The following is a 19,615-nucleotide window of genomic DNA, read 5'->3' on the forward strand; positions in this document are numbered from 1 at the left end:
AGAATCCTCTTTGAAACCATGCCAACTTGTTTTAGCTATTCAAAATCCGCACAGCATATGTCTAAATAATTTCAGCTGAAATGACCCTAAATTTCTCTTCTCAAAAGATAAGGAAGTCTGTTGAGTGACATTTCAACAGGCTGTTTCTAACTTACAGCAAGAACTCGCCTGAAGACAATGACAAGCTCCTCTGTCTGATGTCACTTCCCATTTCCAGGCCGACTGCTATCTGCTACTGGCTTCTGCCAATAATAGCTCATCAAAACAACACAACCCTCCTTGGCACCAAAATAAAGGCAACGGTCCACGTCGATGCCACTCAGTTGTCAATTAAGACCCCTTTTCACACTGACACTTGTGACTTAAAAGAAACAGTCGAGAACATGATGAATTTGATACGACAGATGAGAAGGCAGTACGCTGCGTTGCAGTACCATAATGCGCTTGAGATATGGATAACAACTGACACCACTGGCAGGTCTTATGAAGTTTGATTTCATTTGTCAGGTCTCTTCTACTTTGTCTTTTAGCTCGCGCACTCCTTCACTCTTCAATCATCGTGGTAATAGCTCATTCTGATAGCCTAAAGACACTCACACTTCCATTTAAAATGCAAAGCCACAAATATAGTAGGTGCTGCTGTGGGCTTCACATCGAGATGGCATCATGTGTTGTATCTAATGCTATATTGTACCTTTATATGTATAACTGCATGTGGTGTATGTATAAAAAGAAGCCAAATGAACACAATTCTGGATGTATTGGATCTCTGAAATTCACACTATTTCACAACATGGAAATGTATGCAGACGAACACATATCACATAAACCACAAACGACAGAGAAATAACCATCAACCTCGGTATTTGATCACTAAGTAGACAAATGGAGCAGTAAGTGTCCAAGCCTGTCTCGGCGAATACCTTGCATGCTCATCTCCAGCCGACCACACGACGCTAATTCCTGACTGAAGCGCTCCTCCTGCATATCCCTAATCCTGCCTGTGAAATGTGACAAGATCATTCTTTAGGCCTACTTTAGTCTGAATAATCTGCCCATCACAGACATTCATCCCGACCTGCACAGTGCTTCCAGTGTCATAACATGCTACCTGTACATTTTCACCCCGGCTTAGGCTCCATAAATTAAATCTGGAGAAGTAAATGTGAGGGATCAGCATCTAGTGCTGCATGTGTGTCGATGTGGAGAATGTTGATTTTACACTGGCGGCAAACAAATGCAGTTTGTGGTGTCTTTTCATTTGAGATTCAATACTTAGCGAAATAAAGGGTTGCAACGATTAATAAAGGAAATTCATTAACAACCATTTTGATAACCGAGAATTTATCAAGAAGAAAATCCTAAACATTCTCAATTTCCAGCTTCTCAAATGTGAGTATTTGCTGCTTTTTTCTGTTTTATATCCTTCAAAAGTGAATATTTGGGGATTTGGAACTGTTGGTCAGACAAAACAGGTCATTTTAATGAATGAAATTGTGCTCAAGGAAATAATTACACACATTTTTCACCAAGGATTGATAGATTGATGAAAAAAAAACAATCAACAGATAAATCTATAATGAAAATAATCATCATATGAAGCCTCACTGGTATCCAAAATTTGCTAAATCAAGTCATAAAAAGTCAACATGATTCCTTTCTTCCTTAACCCACTACACAAGTAGATGCAGTATGGTAGGTCTTACAGGAGCTTCTTGAAGTTTCTACAAAGTTCTCAACCAGTAATATGGCAGCTGTCAGGTTGAATTGAGCCATTGGTTCCAGTGCTAACAGGGAGTGTAGGTGAAGTTAACTCTTCTCTACAGCATGACTACAACCCGCCAGGATCCTCACCTACCTGATGGCAAGTGGACGACAGCATATAATCTCCATAGGCTTTACTTCCTACTCCTGACCAGCTTTAACTAATTGGGGAGACAACGTGAAAAAGACCCTTCACCGTCGCGATCCTGGCTGCACCTCAACTCTCTCCGTCATGCTGCGCTACTGTCGTCTGACTTCCGGCGAGATAGTTCAAGTTCTTCATGTCAGCTCCGAGTTGAGCTCTTGCAAATGAAGTCTACGCTACAGTACTTGACATAGATGGGGGTTTGGGGGTGGGGGGTATGACTTCTAAGTATCTGAAATGTCCTGTCTTACACATAATATCTGTAATACTTCCTGACATTTTCTCCTATAACCTCTTATTCTATGCCAGCTTCTGTGGGGGCCTTTTTCCCCTCACTGGGCGCAGAAGAAAAGCAGTCTATTTTCTTGTCATATTCGGTTGAAAGGCGACTCTCAACTTGGAGTCTAATTTCCTGCACTTTAAAGACAGTCCACATGCAAGGTGCATTACCATACTATCAAGGTGATGGGAGCAATTTCAAACAGTCAGTCAGTCATGGAAATATCAGAGAGACTTAATGTCTACTGAAACCTGTCAAAGGCTCCTGTGAAGTGGTAGAGAGTGTAATCTGAGTCTTATTCACTCAACCCCATTTACTTGTCAGCATAGCTCTCTGTTTTACTCTGGATGGTATTACATAATGAGATGGGATATGGTATAGCCATATTATCTACATAGCTGTTTCAATGAAGAGGTCAAACTGTGGCAGGTTTTAAAAATATATATGGGGAAAAAAGAAAATGTACAGCTGCTGCACTTCTACGGAGTGCAGTTATATTATAAATACCATCGTTTCAGACTAAGTATGAAACTGCATCTCATACTGTATGATCACACAGTTCTTGCTTCACAGACAGCAGTTAGTTAAGGCTGTTCATTTCCCGATAGACACACCACTGTGGGTGACACACTGGGGCTGTACTTAACCATTATTAATGTGACAGGCCTCAGTGCAAAGCAAATCAATTAAACAGGAGCAATCACCATAGTCTGGATAACGGCCTTTTAAGACTGTTTCCATGTGACAAGGAGGTCCTCGATCCAGGCCTCTGCACCAGGACCTGACAGGTCAAGAAAGAGGCATGACACAATAGCACCTTCTAACCATCATCTCGCCTTTTTACCTGTCAGATCCAGTCGGCCTGTCTGGCTGCTGACGTGGTACGCCCTGCGCCGGCTGCCACTATGTCATGTTGGGGAAATTTTTTATTCCATTTGCTTGACATTATAATGCAGCATTTATCTAAGCTATATGTCAAGAAGTTTAGCACCTGAGTTTTGGTCATTTTTCTAATAGTTTCAGTTACAGGTCCTTTGAGATGTTTTTGATGTACATGTATGTATGTATGTATGTATGTATGTATGTATGTATGTATGTATGTATGTATGTATGTATGTATGTATGTATGTATGTATGTCTAAAAAGATCAGAATAATAAAACTGGAGCAGTGACTTACCTCCATACTGTCCACTGCTGCCTGGAACCTCCAAAGTGTCTGGAAAATAAAAACAATTTAAAGCAGATTTCACAAAAATATCACTTTTACACGTCATCATTAGGTCAGTTATTATTTCATAGAACAAATGCTGACAAAAGAGTTCAAAATTGGCTTAAAAATGGACTGAACTACAGTATCATATGCATGCATTTGTTTAATCAACCCTGTAGTAGCCATCCTACTTGCAAAGATAAATTATACAATGCACATTATACATTTATACATTATACAACACGGTCGTAACAGCAGCTCCTGTCACTGTGATTCTAATTGCCATTATGTAAATTTTTAAATCAACTCCAATGATTGTGAAGATTGTGAAATTGTGAAGTTGTCTTCAACACACATTGAAGTTGTACCTTAAACCACACTGCTGTACATAGAATAAAGACTAAAAGTTAAAGTGCTAGAGGCAGGTGAAGGATAATCTCACCCACCAGTTCAGCCTATTTAAATTTTATACAAACCTAAATAAACTCAAAGAAAACACTTTAAAAAGCAAAACTAGTCCTTTCGAGAACTAAATAAGCTTCTAAAAACGATTTATAGTTTTTGCCAACCTGTATGGTGTTCACCATTTGTCCAATGTTTTTATTTATGATTTTGTATTTTCTTTGGCCAAGGACAAGGGTAAAGATAAGGACAGTCAATGGACCACAGTATAACAAAAGCAGCAAATACAAAGAATAAAATAAAATAGAATGTTTAGATGTTTTTTAAGGATCATTACCTGAAATGTGTCTAATGAGTACATTTTCACATTTTCATGAATAGAAAACGTAATTTCTAGGGGCTGAAAAGGTTACATTTTGGATATTGGTAACAAAATGGCCATAGGGTGTGCTTAATAAAGAAACTTTGCATGTTGCAAAAAGTATTCAGTGAACCTGAACTCAGTTTACTCCACTTTTTAATTTGCAAAAGTTTGAGTTACAAAATGTAAGCTCTAAGAGACTTTCAAAGAAAGAAAAAAACATAAATGAAACCTTTATTTAAAATATGAATCCTTAATCTTTAAATTGAATGCCTAGGATAGAGGCTTAGTTTCTGTATAATCACCCAACCCTGCTTGTAAACGGTTGTGTTTGCACGGACTCTGGGTGATTCATAAACGTGTCCTTGTGTGAAATACTAGCAGGAGATTTCAAGCTTTACGTTTAAAAGTAATGAATTACGGCGATGAAAAAATGTGCAGCCATTTAAGGATAAAGCAGAGAATTTGGTGTCTGCCGCGGCGAGCCATCCATCACGTCCACAATAAAGGAGTTTTTGCCTGACGGTCCAAATTTATGGTCGCCCTTCTCTGCCCTAATAACTCAAAGCGCTGTGTCAGAGTCTGACAGCCGTTGCCGAAAACAGCACCCCTGTTATCAATCAAAAAACACTTGCATATGTTTAACTTTCGCCTGATCAGCAAGACATTTATAGGCTATTGAGTAATAAGATAAGTGGGTCTATTTCGATGGCAAGATTTATGGAAGCTTTAAATGATTAATGGCAGACACAAGAGGGGTTTTAAGCACTCTTGGTATAAAAAGAACAAAATTTTGGCTTGAATGTAGCAGAAATGTGGAGGAATATTTTTAATTTCCAAGACAAAAGACTTAAAAAATGACATCCTATTAAATAGATGTCTGCAGCAGAATTAGGGCTCTGTAAAAATGCCTCAGAGCTTATCTCCAATTTAAAAAATCGCAGTTTTGAGTTTTACCAGACAGGCAGACTAACAGGCCTAAATTATGATGGAGTAAGGGAGAGACACATCACTTCTTCACTCCACTTCTCATGGATTTACTTAACAGTAGTTGACCTGAATATGACTGAGAAAAGACACACAAAAAAACTGCAGACAGCTGACAGATAACTGGCATACAGCAGGACAGAGAACTGACAGATGACAGGCTGTGTGATTGAGAGGAGAAAGTTGCAGAAAATGTGAAACATGCCGATGGATATTGGTGCATGTTGGAGTGAATATCTGACCAGAAAGGCCCCTGGCTTGTGAATTCTGCATATTTTAGAGTCAAAGGTAATTCATTAATAAGTCACCATGGTGCAAAGACTGTCTGCTCTGTGCAAGAAATTTGTAAAAGAGACAATCGGACGGGCTTGAACTGCTGTTTCCTAATTGCTGTGGACTTTTCCAAAGAAAATTAGCTCATAATGACTTACTTGAAATTAAAAAAAGGAATGTAAATGTAGTAATGGTTGGCCATAGGTGTCAATTTGTCCAACATCTTGCAATAAAAAGCATTTTCGGACTCTTTTGTCTGAAACAAATTATATGAATTAATATGTATTTCGTCCTCACTTGACATAAAGAGGTTTTGGTCATTTTTATCCCCCAAAACCACACAGGATGGAGGGGTGGAGCATGCGTAGCGCCAATTACGCAAAGAGCATATAAAAACTCTAACTATAAGCGCTTGCAGTGGATGAAGTATGAAATACACGCCCGTGTGAGGAGGAAACGTCACATTCACTCGAGCAACCGATCACCTCGGGATCCCTTTTTGATTGGGAGGCGGCAACGGCTGTGATCTGCGGACTAATTCAGTTGCTGTTTGAGAGGAGGCGGAGTGATCTCTCCTGCCCACTACCCACGTATACAGAGTCCGCTCTCGGACCCGCAGCCACACTGTCAGAGCGACGCCGGGGATGAAGCAACGCGGCTGTGATACGCACGGATTCTTCTCTCGCACACCGCGTCTCTTTTAAGGATTTAATATTGTTTATTTTATTTCTGGCAAAGGCTTTAGCCGTCTGACATTTTGAGTGTTGGCTTTATTTACCCTACACATGTATGTCTCAACATTTTTAACGAGAATTGGGTCATGATCACATCGCCCACGGTCTCTGTCCTGAGAAACAGCAAGAATCCAGCGTGGGAGAGCGGCTCCTCGGGGGAGAAGGGCGCAGTGAAGATCAGCCAGCTATTTGTCCACAACTCCGTCTCTCCTGCAGACCCTTCTCGTCAAGCCAGTCGTCTTCCCATAAAGGTTTTGAAAATGCTTACCGCTCGGGCAGGACACATTTTACACCCGGAGTACCTTCAGCCTTTACCGTCCACTCCCATCAGTCCCATCGAGGTAAGCACCAACGCCGTTTTTGTGAAAACGTTCGCACACACGGGCATCAATTCGCTAAATGTCAAACTACACCGTGTTTCATTGTGAAACCACTTCTAAAAGCTGCCAACCCGCTATTATGGGACGCTTTTTTCGGGACAACTTGGGTTAATAACTTATGATAAACAATATTGCATTTGTATTCGATTAAAATAAACAATAACCCTCTCCTATTGTGATTTTTAGAACTGATATCCGAGTTGATTTCTGACATTTTCGGTTGTTTTTTTTTTTTGTCTGCGTTAAAACAAACCGAGGTGTGAAATTTTGGACTCGCTTTGGAATTTAACCTTCTTGTAGCAAATTGATGCTCGTGTTTGTGATGTCATTTTCGACGTATGGCAGCTGTTCAGTCTTATCTTCTATGTAATGTAAATCAGCTCTGTGTGTACTCTTCCTCTTTACATGCCCATTACGCTGAGTTGTTTTGAGTTTCATCCCGAGATAAGTTCATGCGCAATGCGTAAACTACGCGGAACGGTCATGTGCATATTTACCACAAAAAATAATGAGTACACGTGCTTTTATTGATTTCACTAACTGTATTTTGTATTATTTCACAGCTGGATGCCAAGAAAAGTCCGTTGGCTCTTTTGGCCCAGACGTGCTCTCAGATCGGCAAACCGGACCCGCCGTCCTCCTCCAAACTGTCCTCTGTGACCTCAAATGGATCTAATGACAAGGAGACCAAATCCGGTCCGCTGAAAATGAGCGACATCGGAGCCGACGACAAATCTAGCTTCAAACCTTACTCCAAATCGTCAGAGAAGAAGGACTCGAGCAGCAGCCTCAGTGGAGATAAAACCAGTTTCCGAGTGCCTAGCGCCACCTGCCAGCCGTTCACTCCCAGGACAGGCAGCCCCAGCTCCTGCACCTCAGTCTCTCCTCTGCCGGCTGAAGGCAAAGCGGGGGACAAGGAGGAAAAGAAGGAGTCTGATAGCAATAAAACCAGTACGACGGAGAGTAATGGCAGCCATAGGATAAGTGGAATTACCTCTGATGGCAGCCCACATCATGATAACACATCTGGATCAAAGACCGTTACATCAGACTCACCATCTGTAACCTCATCGTCTTCCTCCGTCCTCGGCTCTGGACTGGTGGCCCCTGTTTCCCCATATAAACCCGGTCATACAGTTTTCCCCATGCCACCTGCTGGTATTTCCTATCCTGGAAGTTTAGCGGGTGCCTATGCACATTACCCACAGCCGTTCCTTCCTCCTGGAATGACCCTTGACCACACCAAATCCAGCAGCCAGCTGTTAAGTGCACAGTTTGCTGCTGCCAGCTCACTGGGTTGCAGTAAAGCAGGAACGAGTCCCTTAGCTGGAGCATCCCCGCCGACTCTAATGTCTGCTAGTCTGTGTCGAGACCCCTACTGCCTGAGCTACCACTGCACAAGCCATTTGTCCGGTGCATCCAGCGCTAACTGCGCACATGACTCTGCTGCGGCTGCGGCACTCAAATCTGGATACCCACTCATGTACCAGACGCACCCGTTACACAGCGTGCACTCCTCGGCCCCGTCCTTCAGCGGACACCCCTTATATCCTTACGGTTTTATGCTTCCCAATGACCCCCTGCCGCACGTGTGTAACTGGGTGTCAGCTAACGGACCTTGTGATAAGCGCTTTTCCTCCTCCGAGGAGCTTCTCGGCCACTTGCGGACTCACACGGCCTTTGCCGGTACGGAGAAGTTGATATCTGGGTACCCGGGGTCATCTTCTCTCGCCAACGCCGCTGCTGCTATGGCTTGTCACATGCATATGCCTCCCAATGGCAGCCCCGGCACGCTGGCCCTCAGGGCCCCCCATCACCCTCTCGGACTGAGCAGCCGCTATCACCCCTATTCAAAGAGCCCCCTGCCCACACCCGGGGCCCCAGTGCCGGTGTCCGCGGCCACAGGGGCATATTACTCCCCGTACGCCTTGTATGGACAAAGACTGACAACAGCCTCGGCCTTAGGATACCAGTAGAGCCAACAAATTATACATTTATAAAAGCAGATTTAGGCCCAATGAGTTTTATATTGTACTTCATGCAGGGACTGGATCCATGTGGGGATCAGTGTATTTATTTGCGATAGCTTCAAGCGTGACTAAAATAAAAAATAATCTAACTTTGAAGACTCAATGTGCATTATTTTACACAGGGGAGAGTATTGGTTATGTTTACCTGCTGTGCATCGAAGTGATTTTTGTGCTGATTAAAATGGGAGCTTTTTAAGTAATATGGATTTTAATCTTCATGCAGAATCAACTGCAAGTCTTGCAAAATTATTGTGCCTAACTCAGACGAGTTAGAGGGCCGCCAGTGCCGAGTGATTTGACAGAATGATGGACGTATAAAATCAATCAGAGCAGCTTCTTCAGAATTGTCATTGATTTATCTTGTGGGGGGAGAAACGTTTCATGAAGCCCGTTTTTACCTGAATGGCAGTTTTTTTTAAATCACATGAATTACCCCAACCCTATTATACATAAACTTAAATAAAGTTTGCTGTTAGGTCAAATAAGTTCAAAAAGCTTTAAGTTTTAGTACGAGGAATTCGTCAGACAATTTTGAGATAGATAGATAGATAGATAGATAGATAGATAGATAGATAGATATATATATATATATATATATACACACACACACACACACACACACACACACACACACACACACACACACACACACACACACACACACACACACACACATAAATACATACATACATACACACTTATATTATTTATTTTTTTGGAGGGGGGGTGTGCAATTAGTTTGGATGTGCAATGAGATTGTACTGTGGGTTTTTAATCAAATATATATTATTACTTATTTAATTGGTCCAAATTTTGTTTGTGAGGCTGTAGCAAACACAAATGCATATATGACATATATATGACAGACAGATATATAGTTTTTATTGTCGACAGTCATGGCGAAATCTAACTCATTTCATTTTATTCATAGCCATGGTTTTGTCTTTTATGTTTTGGTGAAACCAAAGGTGCCTACAGATGGAGAACGAATTATATAATTGAAAAACCTTTGCATGTTTTTATATTTAATATGAGCTAATAGAGAGGCTTTTGTAAGCATGCATGTTTTTGTTTTGTTAACCTTATGGTGACAAGAAGCTGAAACCACTAACAGGCCTTGGTGCCGTATAGCTACAGAGTGTGTGTGTGTGTGTGTGTGTGTGTGTGTGTGTGTGTGTGTGTGTGTGTGTGTGTGTGTGCATTTTCTCTTGGGCTCATCAAAACATGCTGAATCTTCTCAATCACGGGGTCGTGGATTATGGTTTCATTAATGAAGACAAACGAGTTACTGATATCCGCAAGGAGCTCGCTAAACAAAGATTTACGATGACACCAGATGTGGGACGTTTCCTTTTTGTGATCGCTGTAATGAAGCCATGAAGCAGAGAGCATGAAATAAAGCGAGGCCTTACTATTTAATCAGCCCCTTAAAACAAATCAACTAAATCAAGCCAACAGTGTTATTATCCATCCTCTGTAAATCAGGCTGTTCTCCAGCAATAAAATCTCCATCATTAACGGTCAGATGTCATTTTCATCAAATCCACCCATCTTTCATGTAGATGAGTCCTCATAGCTCAGTGATAGATGGTAATAAAGCCCCTAACCCACAATTCAGCACTGCAACCAGTCAGCCATGAAGCCAGTGTAGATCATACGTGACGCATCTTTTTTCATTTAACAGCACATCAACGTGATGTGAACAAATGGGATTATGATTTTTTAACATTATTTCTCAACATTTAATTGATGTGTGACAATGTGGTATACATTCACACATGCTCTCACGTTTGAACAGATGAACCAGTCAATACATTATTCAGTAGATTTGATTTTATAGTGTCAGTTGCTGAATTATTTTTAATTTAGGAAAAGACGTAAAGTCTGTGCACTACAGCAGAGCATCTGTGCTTGTTACATGTGGACTAAATTGCTTGGAAGTTAACATTTAATTAGAAAGTCTTGGATTTTATATTGTTTACTTGAGTAATAATTATGTTTTTTATAAACAGTATATTTTTAAAGGGATACATTTTATAATATTAATAGTTTGTTTAGTTTAGTTTTTTTTTTAGTTTTTTTTTAGTTGGTCTTAAAAACAAGAACTCTTTTCCAAGAGAGAACTGAGAACAAATTACAAACACACAAGTGACATGAGACAGCCTCATAAAACGGCCATTACACATAAAAGAGAAATTCAAACTATAACAAATTATTAAAAATATCATAAAAGGAAAACTTTAAGTCCCTCAGATGAATACATGTCTGACACTTTAACCCTATCTAGAATTGATAAGCAGTATAAAAACATTTAATAAATGTTTAAAACTCTATAAATGTATTTGTCTACAAGTATAAGTCAACAGTACGTGGAGGCTGATGTATAAACAGACAATAAATCACAATATATTAAAATATGTCCTCATGGGAGAAGTTATAATTGTTGACAAATACTGTACATTGATACACACTTGAAAATGTGTCCATATCTGCTGGAGGGGGTAAAGTAAAGTGTTCTGCATACAGTAGATGCATAAAAACGTTAATGTTATAATCTGCTGTCATTAGCTTTGTATTCAACAATAAAAACATTCTTAAACATGTAAACTTTGGACAGCAACCCCTTATAAATGAAAACAAACTGTAGATAAGCTGCTGTGGTAAATTCACCTGTAATACTGTACAGTGGATTGTATAATGTTTTAAAAAGGAGAAAGAGCAAGTTGCTCAACAATAGTTTTTGAAGGACAATCTGCTGTCTAACCAGTATTTACTATAGACTGTATATAAAACTATTTTCAGTATTTACAATACTGTACAGTTACATCACTGTTTTGTAATGAGAGAGGGAGCACCAACAGTTTGAATTTTTATCATACATTTTTTCTTTAGAGCTTGAGTTTAGGAGAAGTTAATGTAATTAAGGAGGTCATCGGGGGCAGATGCTTGATCATATGGCTAGAGGTAATGGGTACGTCTGTTTATTACATTAACTGGCTCAGTGGGCCTGAAATATATCTATCCTACCATGTTAAAGTCGATCAATCTTTACGTAGTAACAGAGGATCTCTTTTCCACATGTTTGAATGTAAAATACTGTCAGGACATGAGACACTGGACAGCTTTGTGACTCCACGTTGAATCACAGTGACGGCCCCACCTGTTCTGCTTTGAACTGCAGCATGAGTGAGACTCAAGGCCTTTCACCTGAGGGGGAACAGATCAGCACAGCACAGGCACACTGATGTTAAAAATTGTCACTTTTGCACAGCTGCACACCATGTGTTACACTGTCTGTTATGGTTGAAGGTAATGGACATCATCACCGCTACGCTGAGCTGATGTTCCTCCTCACAACGCCCACAGTCATGTACAAAAATGGATTTTTCCAGAAATCGGTTCATGCATCAAATGCATATATCGAGCAGCTTTCAAACACTTGTAACACATGTTATGGTCATATAATGAATTCAACACCCTTTTGTCAGCAGTATTAATGATCCAATCAAGGGGATTTCCACGTTGTTAAACACATTTTTGCTGCTTTGTATAAATCTCCGTCAGTGCTTATGTACTCTGGAAAGGCAGGCGAATCTCTGTTTATAGAAGCAAAAGGAAAAAACAATGACTTTTTGCATGTTTAATCAGCTGAGAAGTGTGTCTTCCATCATCCCGAAAAACATGGTAGTTTATGTTTGCAGGAGAAAGGCTTTTGCTTCTCCAAACAAGTCCCATATTTATCATCACTCCATCATTTCCTCCCTTTGACAAGCAAAGTAAACGATAGGAATACGAAGTTAAAGCTGGGTTTTACTGAGCCGTTGACCTTTGGAGCTTGTCTTCTTTACTCTAGTGAGGCATCATAAAATGAAGGAAGTGAACTTGGTACACTGAGATTATCCTAATGTGGATAATGTGTGTGTCTGTGTATTGTGTATACTCACAATAAAGTGTGTCTTTTTAAGCCACAAGCCAGCCGATGGGAAACGGAGAAATGGGGAATTTTCCCTTGAAGAAAGTCTGTCAACACAAAGCAAAGGAAAGAGCAACAGTGAGTTAAACAGTGGGTCCTTGTCTTTCAGCACTCAACATGCCCTATAATTTACACAGCACTGACAGGGGCCATTTTGAAGTCTGTCATAGGCGGAAAACTTTTGTCTCCAAACGTCTTGCTCACACTGCGTCGACTTCTGCTCGGGTCTGGGTGATTAATGACTTATGGCCTTATTGTGTGGAGGTGGCTAATTACCTACAGGCTGACTGAAGAGACACACTATCCAAACCTTCCTCTGATAACCCCAACTTTTCCCCTCCTCATCTTGGCATGTGGAAGCTCTTACTGACAAATTTGCAAGAAGCAGACTAATGTTGAGTAAGATGAATGGCCTCTGAGAACAGTAAACAGCCTTTAATTTAACAGTGTTTAAATGTATGACACACTGGCATTGTGCGTCCACGCTGTTCGTGCTCTCTGGTTGGGAAACCCAGCCAAAGTTCCCCCGCTGTTGGTTTAAAATTAGGCTTGGCATATTCATGGAGGGAGTTTCTGGATGCTCGGGCTGGCAAACATGTGTTCATTGCCTCTTTAGGTTTTCTGCAGTCCCTTCAGACTGACATTCTGAGACAAAGAGAATCAGTTTCTTTAGCAAACTGGTCTTAAATGCACTATGCAGGCAGCCAGCTAGAATATCTGATAAAGTCATAAAGAAATAAAAGTCATTGGAGCCAGCAGAGAAAGAAGACAAATAAAGCATTATGCTGCACTCTAACAATAAGCCAAAGCCACATAAGCTCTCCTTTAAGGTCAGTGGCTCGTTGCAGCAGACACACGACTGGACAGAAATTGTGAAGCCATCCCCTCCACTTTATCTCACCCTCCCTATTATTAGGTTTGTTAACATACTGTATTGCCGTGTTTGCAGTCATGTCGACAGGCTAACTTAATCAAGTTACTATCGAACTTTGCAACTTCTGTGCTTCGCCCAGCGCGACAGTTTTAGTGCCAGAATTATTGCCTTGACCTATGAGAGGAAATTAGCTATGGACACAACTTTTCTTTCTGGTGAAAAAACTAAATATTTACCAGAACAGTGACAATGATGGAAAATAGCAGGAGACAAAAATGTTCCTTCAATAACGTTACAAATGAAAAATGCCACATGGACCCAAAGTGGTGCAAAATGCATAATGCCAGCTGGCAGACCATTACAGGTGATGGACATTTCACTTACCTAAGTCAAATATAACAGGCTGTTGTTCATTAATATACAGGAAGGCCTGCAGAATTGAGTCTGCCATCTGGTTAAATCGACAGAGTAATCTACAGCTCGTGATTAGGGCTGAGGAGCACAGTTTCTCTTTAATCTCCCTCAGCTTTAACAAAAAAAAAAAAAAAAAAATTCCATCTGCACCATGTGGTACATCATTTTTCTTTAAGACAAATGGACTGTTTTTGTATGATCCAAAATTAGATCAACAGAAAACAATCAATCTTGTAACGGGCCTGGGAAAATAATTGAGATTTGGATTCCGTTTTCTCTCCTCTTTAGCGTCCCACCTCTCACTTTTTATTGCATGACTGGCTTCGCAGCCATCAGCATTATTCCCATGATGCTCTCCAGTCAGCGCCATCACATGGCGTATACCAAGCCTTGGACTAAAGATGTGCGTTAATATAGTGATTCCCTTTCAGCTTTGTTCCCTGTGGTGCTCCACAACAGATGGTAACCTGTGCGAATGTGTGACACTAGAACCAAAATCCACACTGAAGCAAAGAGAAAGACAAAATACTTCAAGTTATCCTGTCTGCAAATTAGTGAGATGACACAACTGTCAGGTGCCAGCCTCCTGTGACAGTTGCCCCCCACCCATTACAGGAGCAGCGATGCTTTCACTGCATGACAAAAGGGAAATGGGTGCATGTTTTTATAGGAGACCTGTCTGTCAGCTGGCTCTCAAGTCATAACAAATCACCAGCACTCAGCTGAGGCTGAACATTCAGGGCGTCAGGAGGAAGACGGATGACCTGCAGGCCTTTGAAGTGCTCTGGCAGTTCAGATGGCTCAGCGGCGCTGACAGAGAAATATACACAACAGAGCAACCAATAATGAGAACATTAAACATTCCAGCCACCTGACAGGCTGACAAAAACAGCCTGGCCTCACATCAATCATCCGCTGAGACATAACCTTGACAATTAGTCCCCTCTGATACTCCCCATAACCCCTGGGCCTGCACTACAGTGTGACTCCATTTATGGAGGAGAAAACCAAAGAGCTTAATCTAATTCCCTAATTCTGATTGATAAAGACATAGTAGCGACAGAAACCGCAATATATTGGTTCAACAAATGATGGATTCAGAATCAGTTGGCAAGCACTTTGTAAAGTAACGACTCTCCAAGGACAGATGTGAAAACAGAAAAATGCACATACTGTAGTTCAATTATTTTCCTGGCTGTCTCTAAAGATGTTTCAGCTAAGAACACAAAAATGCATCCAGCATATGTTTATGGCTCTGCCTGCTCAAATATGTGTTTTAATGACGCCCCACAGGCATTTATATAAATACTTGTAGCAGAGCCAACACTTAAGTTTCAACATAACTCAAAGCATAGATCAGCATAAAACATTAATAGTTCTTTATTGTGTGCCTAACGAGGTTACATATCTAACATCTGTATCTGTAAACATGCGCTAAATGTCAAATCTGCAATTAAAAAGCTCTACAAATTCTGCTCACTAAAAGACTTTATATCATAAATGTTCAGGGGAAAAAACTCCAGTTCTTTTTCTTTTGAGCATACTCCTCATTAGCCATGTACAGAATACTTTTTAGTCTTGCCCACACTCAAATCCTGACCCTCCGAAAAAAGCAAGGGGCCATGTTGTCATCACTCTATTCACTCTAACTATGTAGTTACCATATGACAAATGAGCCATGTGAAATGACATTTCCTTTTTGCCTTCACACCTGTAGAGAAAAAGCTAAGCAAACGACAGATGGATGTATGGCAGAACCTCAAAACTACTGTATCTCCCTCTTATTTGGTGAAATGGAAAGAGCTGGGCCAATGACCGCTTACAAAAACTACCTGAGACGAAGCTGCAGAGTTCCAAGCCCTGAGGATGATAAATGGCTTCACTAACCCTGTGGGACTGCAGACCCAAATGAGGACGGAGCTAATTGCCGTGCGAAATACTTTGGCATGAATAGAAAGAAAATGCAGGCGGGCCGCAGCCAAAAAAGGGCCCAGTTGCTGCTCTGAACTCCTAGCTGGCTTTTGCTTACAAGAGTTCACTCTGTGTCCATAAATCATAGACTGCTTACAGCTGAAACTGCCCTTAGTCATCAACATGCAATAGACTGAGTGACAGATTCCATCCTGACTACATTAGCCCCCAGTTCAAACGAGGCTCCTTTTTTTAAACTCTCCTACCATCTCGAACCTTGCAGGAAATGAAAACCAGATGGCTGAGGATCGCTGTGTATAACATAAAGCTGAGCTCATATGGGGGGGGAAAAAAAGACACAAGAGTAAAAAAAAAAAAGTTAAAGAAAATGACAGGGGTCAATTTGAGGTATCCTGGGTTTTTGATATCCTTCAAATAGTGCTTCAGATATGACTTTATCCTGAGGCTATGGTCTGCAGCACATTACTCATTTTCAACTGACAGGAGACCTGAAATGTGGTTTCAGTCTGTGTTACTCCCACGCAGGTGACACAAGTGCAAACTCCACAATCATTCTTAGCTATGTCCATGATTTCTGAACTCCAATCTTGAACTAGACAGCACTCAGAGAGCAAAAAATAATTAATTTTATATTTTAATGAGAAATGTTTGTTTATATTGGATCAGGATCCAGATCTGCATCAAGATAATCATATTGATGGACAATAATGGGATACATATAGATTTTTTCATTCAAATAAGTGCAGTAGTCAAGAGGAAGTAAATGAGTATGTGCAAATGTTAATATTTGCCCTATCTCACAGTGGCTTTCAAAAATTCTTGAATCTGCAACAAAAAAAACTAACTTGACACTTGGACCAAACCCTACTCCAACTTTTATTGAAATCAGTTGTGTGTTTTAAGTGTATTTGATGAGTTGTAGCATGAGTTAGTCTTTCGATATCCTTGACATTGCACTTCTGGGATTGCTCCGGTGCCACAGGAAATTCCGCCGGATGCATGTATTTTCATCATTCAGTTTCCTTCCGCTTTCTTTGTGTTGGAATTTTAAACTCTGGTGAATTTACGAGGACTATGGTTAACTGCTCCTCAGATCTCTGCATGCATTGTAAATTGAGACAGCTAGCTAGACTATCTGTCCAATCTGAGTTTTCTCTAGCACGAATATTTTACAGCGGCTCAGTGCGGAGCTTAGCTCCACCCACGACGATTGTGATTGGTTTAAAGAAATGCCAATAAACCAGAGCACGTTTTTCTCCCATTCCAGAATGCTACGTGGACTAGCCAGACCCTCCTCCGCTCCGCAGCGTGTGGATGGTCTGGCAAAGCAAGACTAGTCTTTCGATAACGGGATAAAGCTGGTAATATTTAAGCCGTTTCTCAATTCCCAGTTTGTGCATCCCCGATTCCTCTCCTCGATTCCTCTCCTCGTGTCTTAGTCCCGCCAGCAGGAGATCCTCTGAGCTTTTGTTTATAGCAATTAAATATGGCGTGTGGCACAGTTGCATCAGCTATTCATTGTTTTGTCATACCCTGTATTTTATGATCTCTGTCAGATGAGCAGAACAGCGTTCATTACAACTTATATTTACTTCAAACACAACGTGGCATAATGTGATAAGAATGTACGGGTGTCGTACATATTTATTTTATTTTATTTGATGTTACTACCCTTTGCCTTCAAACCAGCATCAATTATTATTAGGTACAATTGCAAAAAGTTAGGGAACGTTGAGGATCGTAGACACAGTGGTCGGCCAAGGAAACTTAGTGCAGCAGCAAAAACACATCAAGCTTATTTCCCTTCGAAATCTGAAGATGTCCAGCAGTGCCATCAGCTCAGAACTGGCAGAAACCAGTGGGATCCAGGTACACCCATCTACTGAAGAGTTGCAGCCAAAAAGCCATACCTCCGACAATGAAACAAGGCCAAGCGACTCAACTATGCACGAAAACATAGGAACTGGGGTGCAGAAAAATGGCAGCAGATGCTCTGGACTGAGGAGTCAAAATTTGAAATATTTGGCTGTAGCAGAAGGCCGGTTGTTCGCCGAAGGGCTGGAGAGCTGTACAATAATGAGTGTCTGCAGCAACTGTGAAGCTTGGTGAGGTTCCTTGCAAGTTTGGGGCTGCATTTCTGCAAATGGAGTTGAAGATTTGGTCAGGATTAATGGTGTCCTCAATGCTGAGAAATACAGGAAGATACTTATCCATCATGCAATACCATCAGGGAGGTGTATGATTGGCCCCAAATTTATTCTGCAGCAGGACAACAACCCCAAACATACAGCCAAGGTCATTAAGAACTATCTTCAGTGTAAAGAAGAACAATAAGTCCCGGAAGTGATGGCATGGCCCCCACAGAGCCCTGATCTCAGCATCATCCAGTCTGGGATAACATGAAGAGACAGAAGGATTTAAGGAAGCCTACATCCACAGAAGATCTGTGGTTAGTTCTCCAAGATGTTTGGAACAATCTACCAGCCGAGTTCCTTCAAAAACTTTGTGCAAGGGTGGTCACACCAAATACTGATTTGATTTAGATTCCTCTTCTGTTCATTTACTGCATTTTGTTAATAGATGAAAATAAACTATTAACACTTCCATTTTTGAAAGCATTCTTAGTTTTCAGCATTTTTTCATACCTGCCTAAAACCTTTGCACAGTACTGTACAAACACAGTAAATAGATTATACATATAGCCTTATAGGCTATTTCAGTGTAAAACATTACAAATGTTTGTATGAAAAGAACTATACAAATATATACAGTAGCCTATATTAGGTACACACAAACCCTATCTTTTCTCTATTATTAATGTCTGGATCAGCCAAATTCGCATGTAGGCTTAAAATCATCCACCCTCCACCCACCTGAAAATAAAAATTATATATTTTCTCTGATTTAGACACCCACACTTCATTGTCCCTCTATAGTCCATGTAGGCTGCGCTGCTTTTAATAAATTATGTATTGTATTAATGTATAAGTGTTTTCTATGAGTGTTTCCTATAATGATTTACTACAATGATTAGAGAGGCTGCTTGTAAATGTTTCCATGCATACAGTAATGTCACTGCAACTACTATTGTTGGACATTAAGCAGCAAAACTAACTGTAGTTTTAAATGTGAAAGAGAAAAACCGAACTAGACTACCCTTAGCTTCTGAAATAATCATAATGAAGTTAAGCTGCGGTTTCTCGAGCCTCTCTCCAGACGCACTGACAAATGAAGCTGTCTGACAGCAGCTCTGTTCACATTTTAGAGAACGTAATAATATTTCCCTCGTTAATTATGTATTATTTCATCCACCCACTATTAATGAGAATGTAAAATGTATTCGATCCGACCAGCCCGATCCGTAGATTAACCACGGGACCGCGTATATATTATCCTTCTCTCCCCTCCCCCCCCCCCTTCTCTCTCCGTCACGCCTCTTTGTTTACATGCCACAGGGGAAAAGACTTTCGCAAAGGATACATTGGTGTATCCTCGATTATAGCTCCTCCGGGGAGCCTCCTCAATCCTCGATGTGCATTTTAAGAATTGAGACGTCCTTCAACATGGTGCGCTGAGAATGATTTCCGGGTCACAAGCCGGAGGATCGAGGAGTCAAAGAGGTGCAAATTGGGGAATTGGGAAAGGCCCTTAGTATTCTTGTTATTGTCTGCAAAGACTAAAACTAACAATACGTTTTTAATCACAGTCATGTTTGATCATTAAAGGGTTAGTTTACCCAAATTACATACAGTATAAACTACTTGAAATACTTTCTAAAGCCCCTTTACCACAGGACAAAAAAAAAAACTCTTAACACCCACTAACATCTGGCTTTTGTCTTTAGTGGGAAAGGTT

General features: G+C 40.7%; 1 protein-coding gene and 1 long non-coding RNA gene across 3 annotated transcripts in view; one reads left to right on the forward strand and one right to left on the reverse strand.

The window, feature by feature from the left end:
- LOC120550687 overlaps window positions 1-19,615 on the reverse strand; it is a 95,694-nt gene that overhangs the window by 52,582 nt on the left and 23,497 nt on the right. The window contains exons 3-4 of one of the 2 annotated variants that reach the window (XR_005637763.1): window positions 12,512-12,587; window positions 3,368-3,406 (exon numbers count right to left, since the gene is read on the reverse strand). This is a non-coding gene — a long non-coding RNA (uncharacterized LOC120550687). Of the gene's footprint in view, window positions 1-3,367; window positions 3,407-12,225; window positions 12,417-12,511; window positions 12,588-19,615 lie in introns of those variants that run through there. The other variant, XR_005637764.1, reaches the window with a different exon arrangement.
- Window positions 5,866-8,663, forward strand: LOC120550677 (zinc finger protein 503-like). Its single transcript, XM_039787342.1, has 2 exons — window positions 5,866-6,498; window positions 7,101-8,663. The coding sequence occupies exons 1-2, from the start codon at window positions 6,244-6,246 to the stop codon at window positions 8,511-8,513; spliced, it is 1,668 nt and encodes a 555-aa protein (XP_039643276.1). The 5' UTR covers window positions 5,866-6,243; the 3' UTR covers window positions 8,514-8,663.

The sequence above is a fragment of the Perca fluviatilis genome, chromosome 21, assembly GCF_010015445.1.
Source record: "Perca fluviatilis chromosome 21, GENO_Pfluv_1.0, whole genome shotgun sequence".
In the NCBI taxonomy this organism is placed as follows: domain Eukaryota; kingdom Metazoa; phylum Chordata; class Actinopteri; order Perciformes; family Percidae; genus Perca; species Perca fluviatilis.

Bases quoted from the DNA above. Each gene is read 5' to 3' on its own strand.
- LOC120550677 (XM_039787342.1), top strand. From the start codon at position 6,244: ATGATCACATCGCCCACGGTCTCTGTCCTGAGAAACAGCAAGAATCCA. The intron at 6,499-7,100 runs GTAAGCACCAAC...ATTATTTCACAG, and splicing joins CTCCCATCAGTCCCATCGAG to CTGGATGCCAAGAAAAGTCC.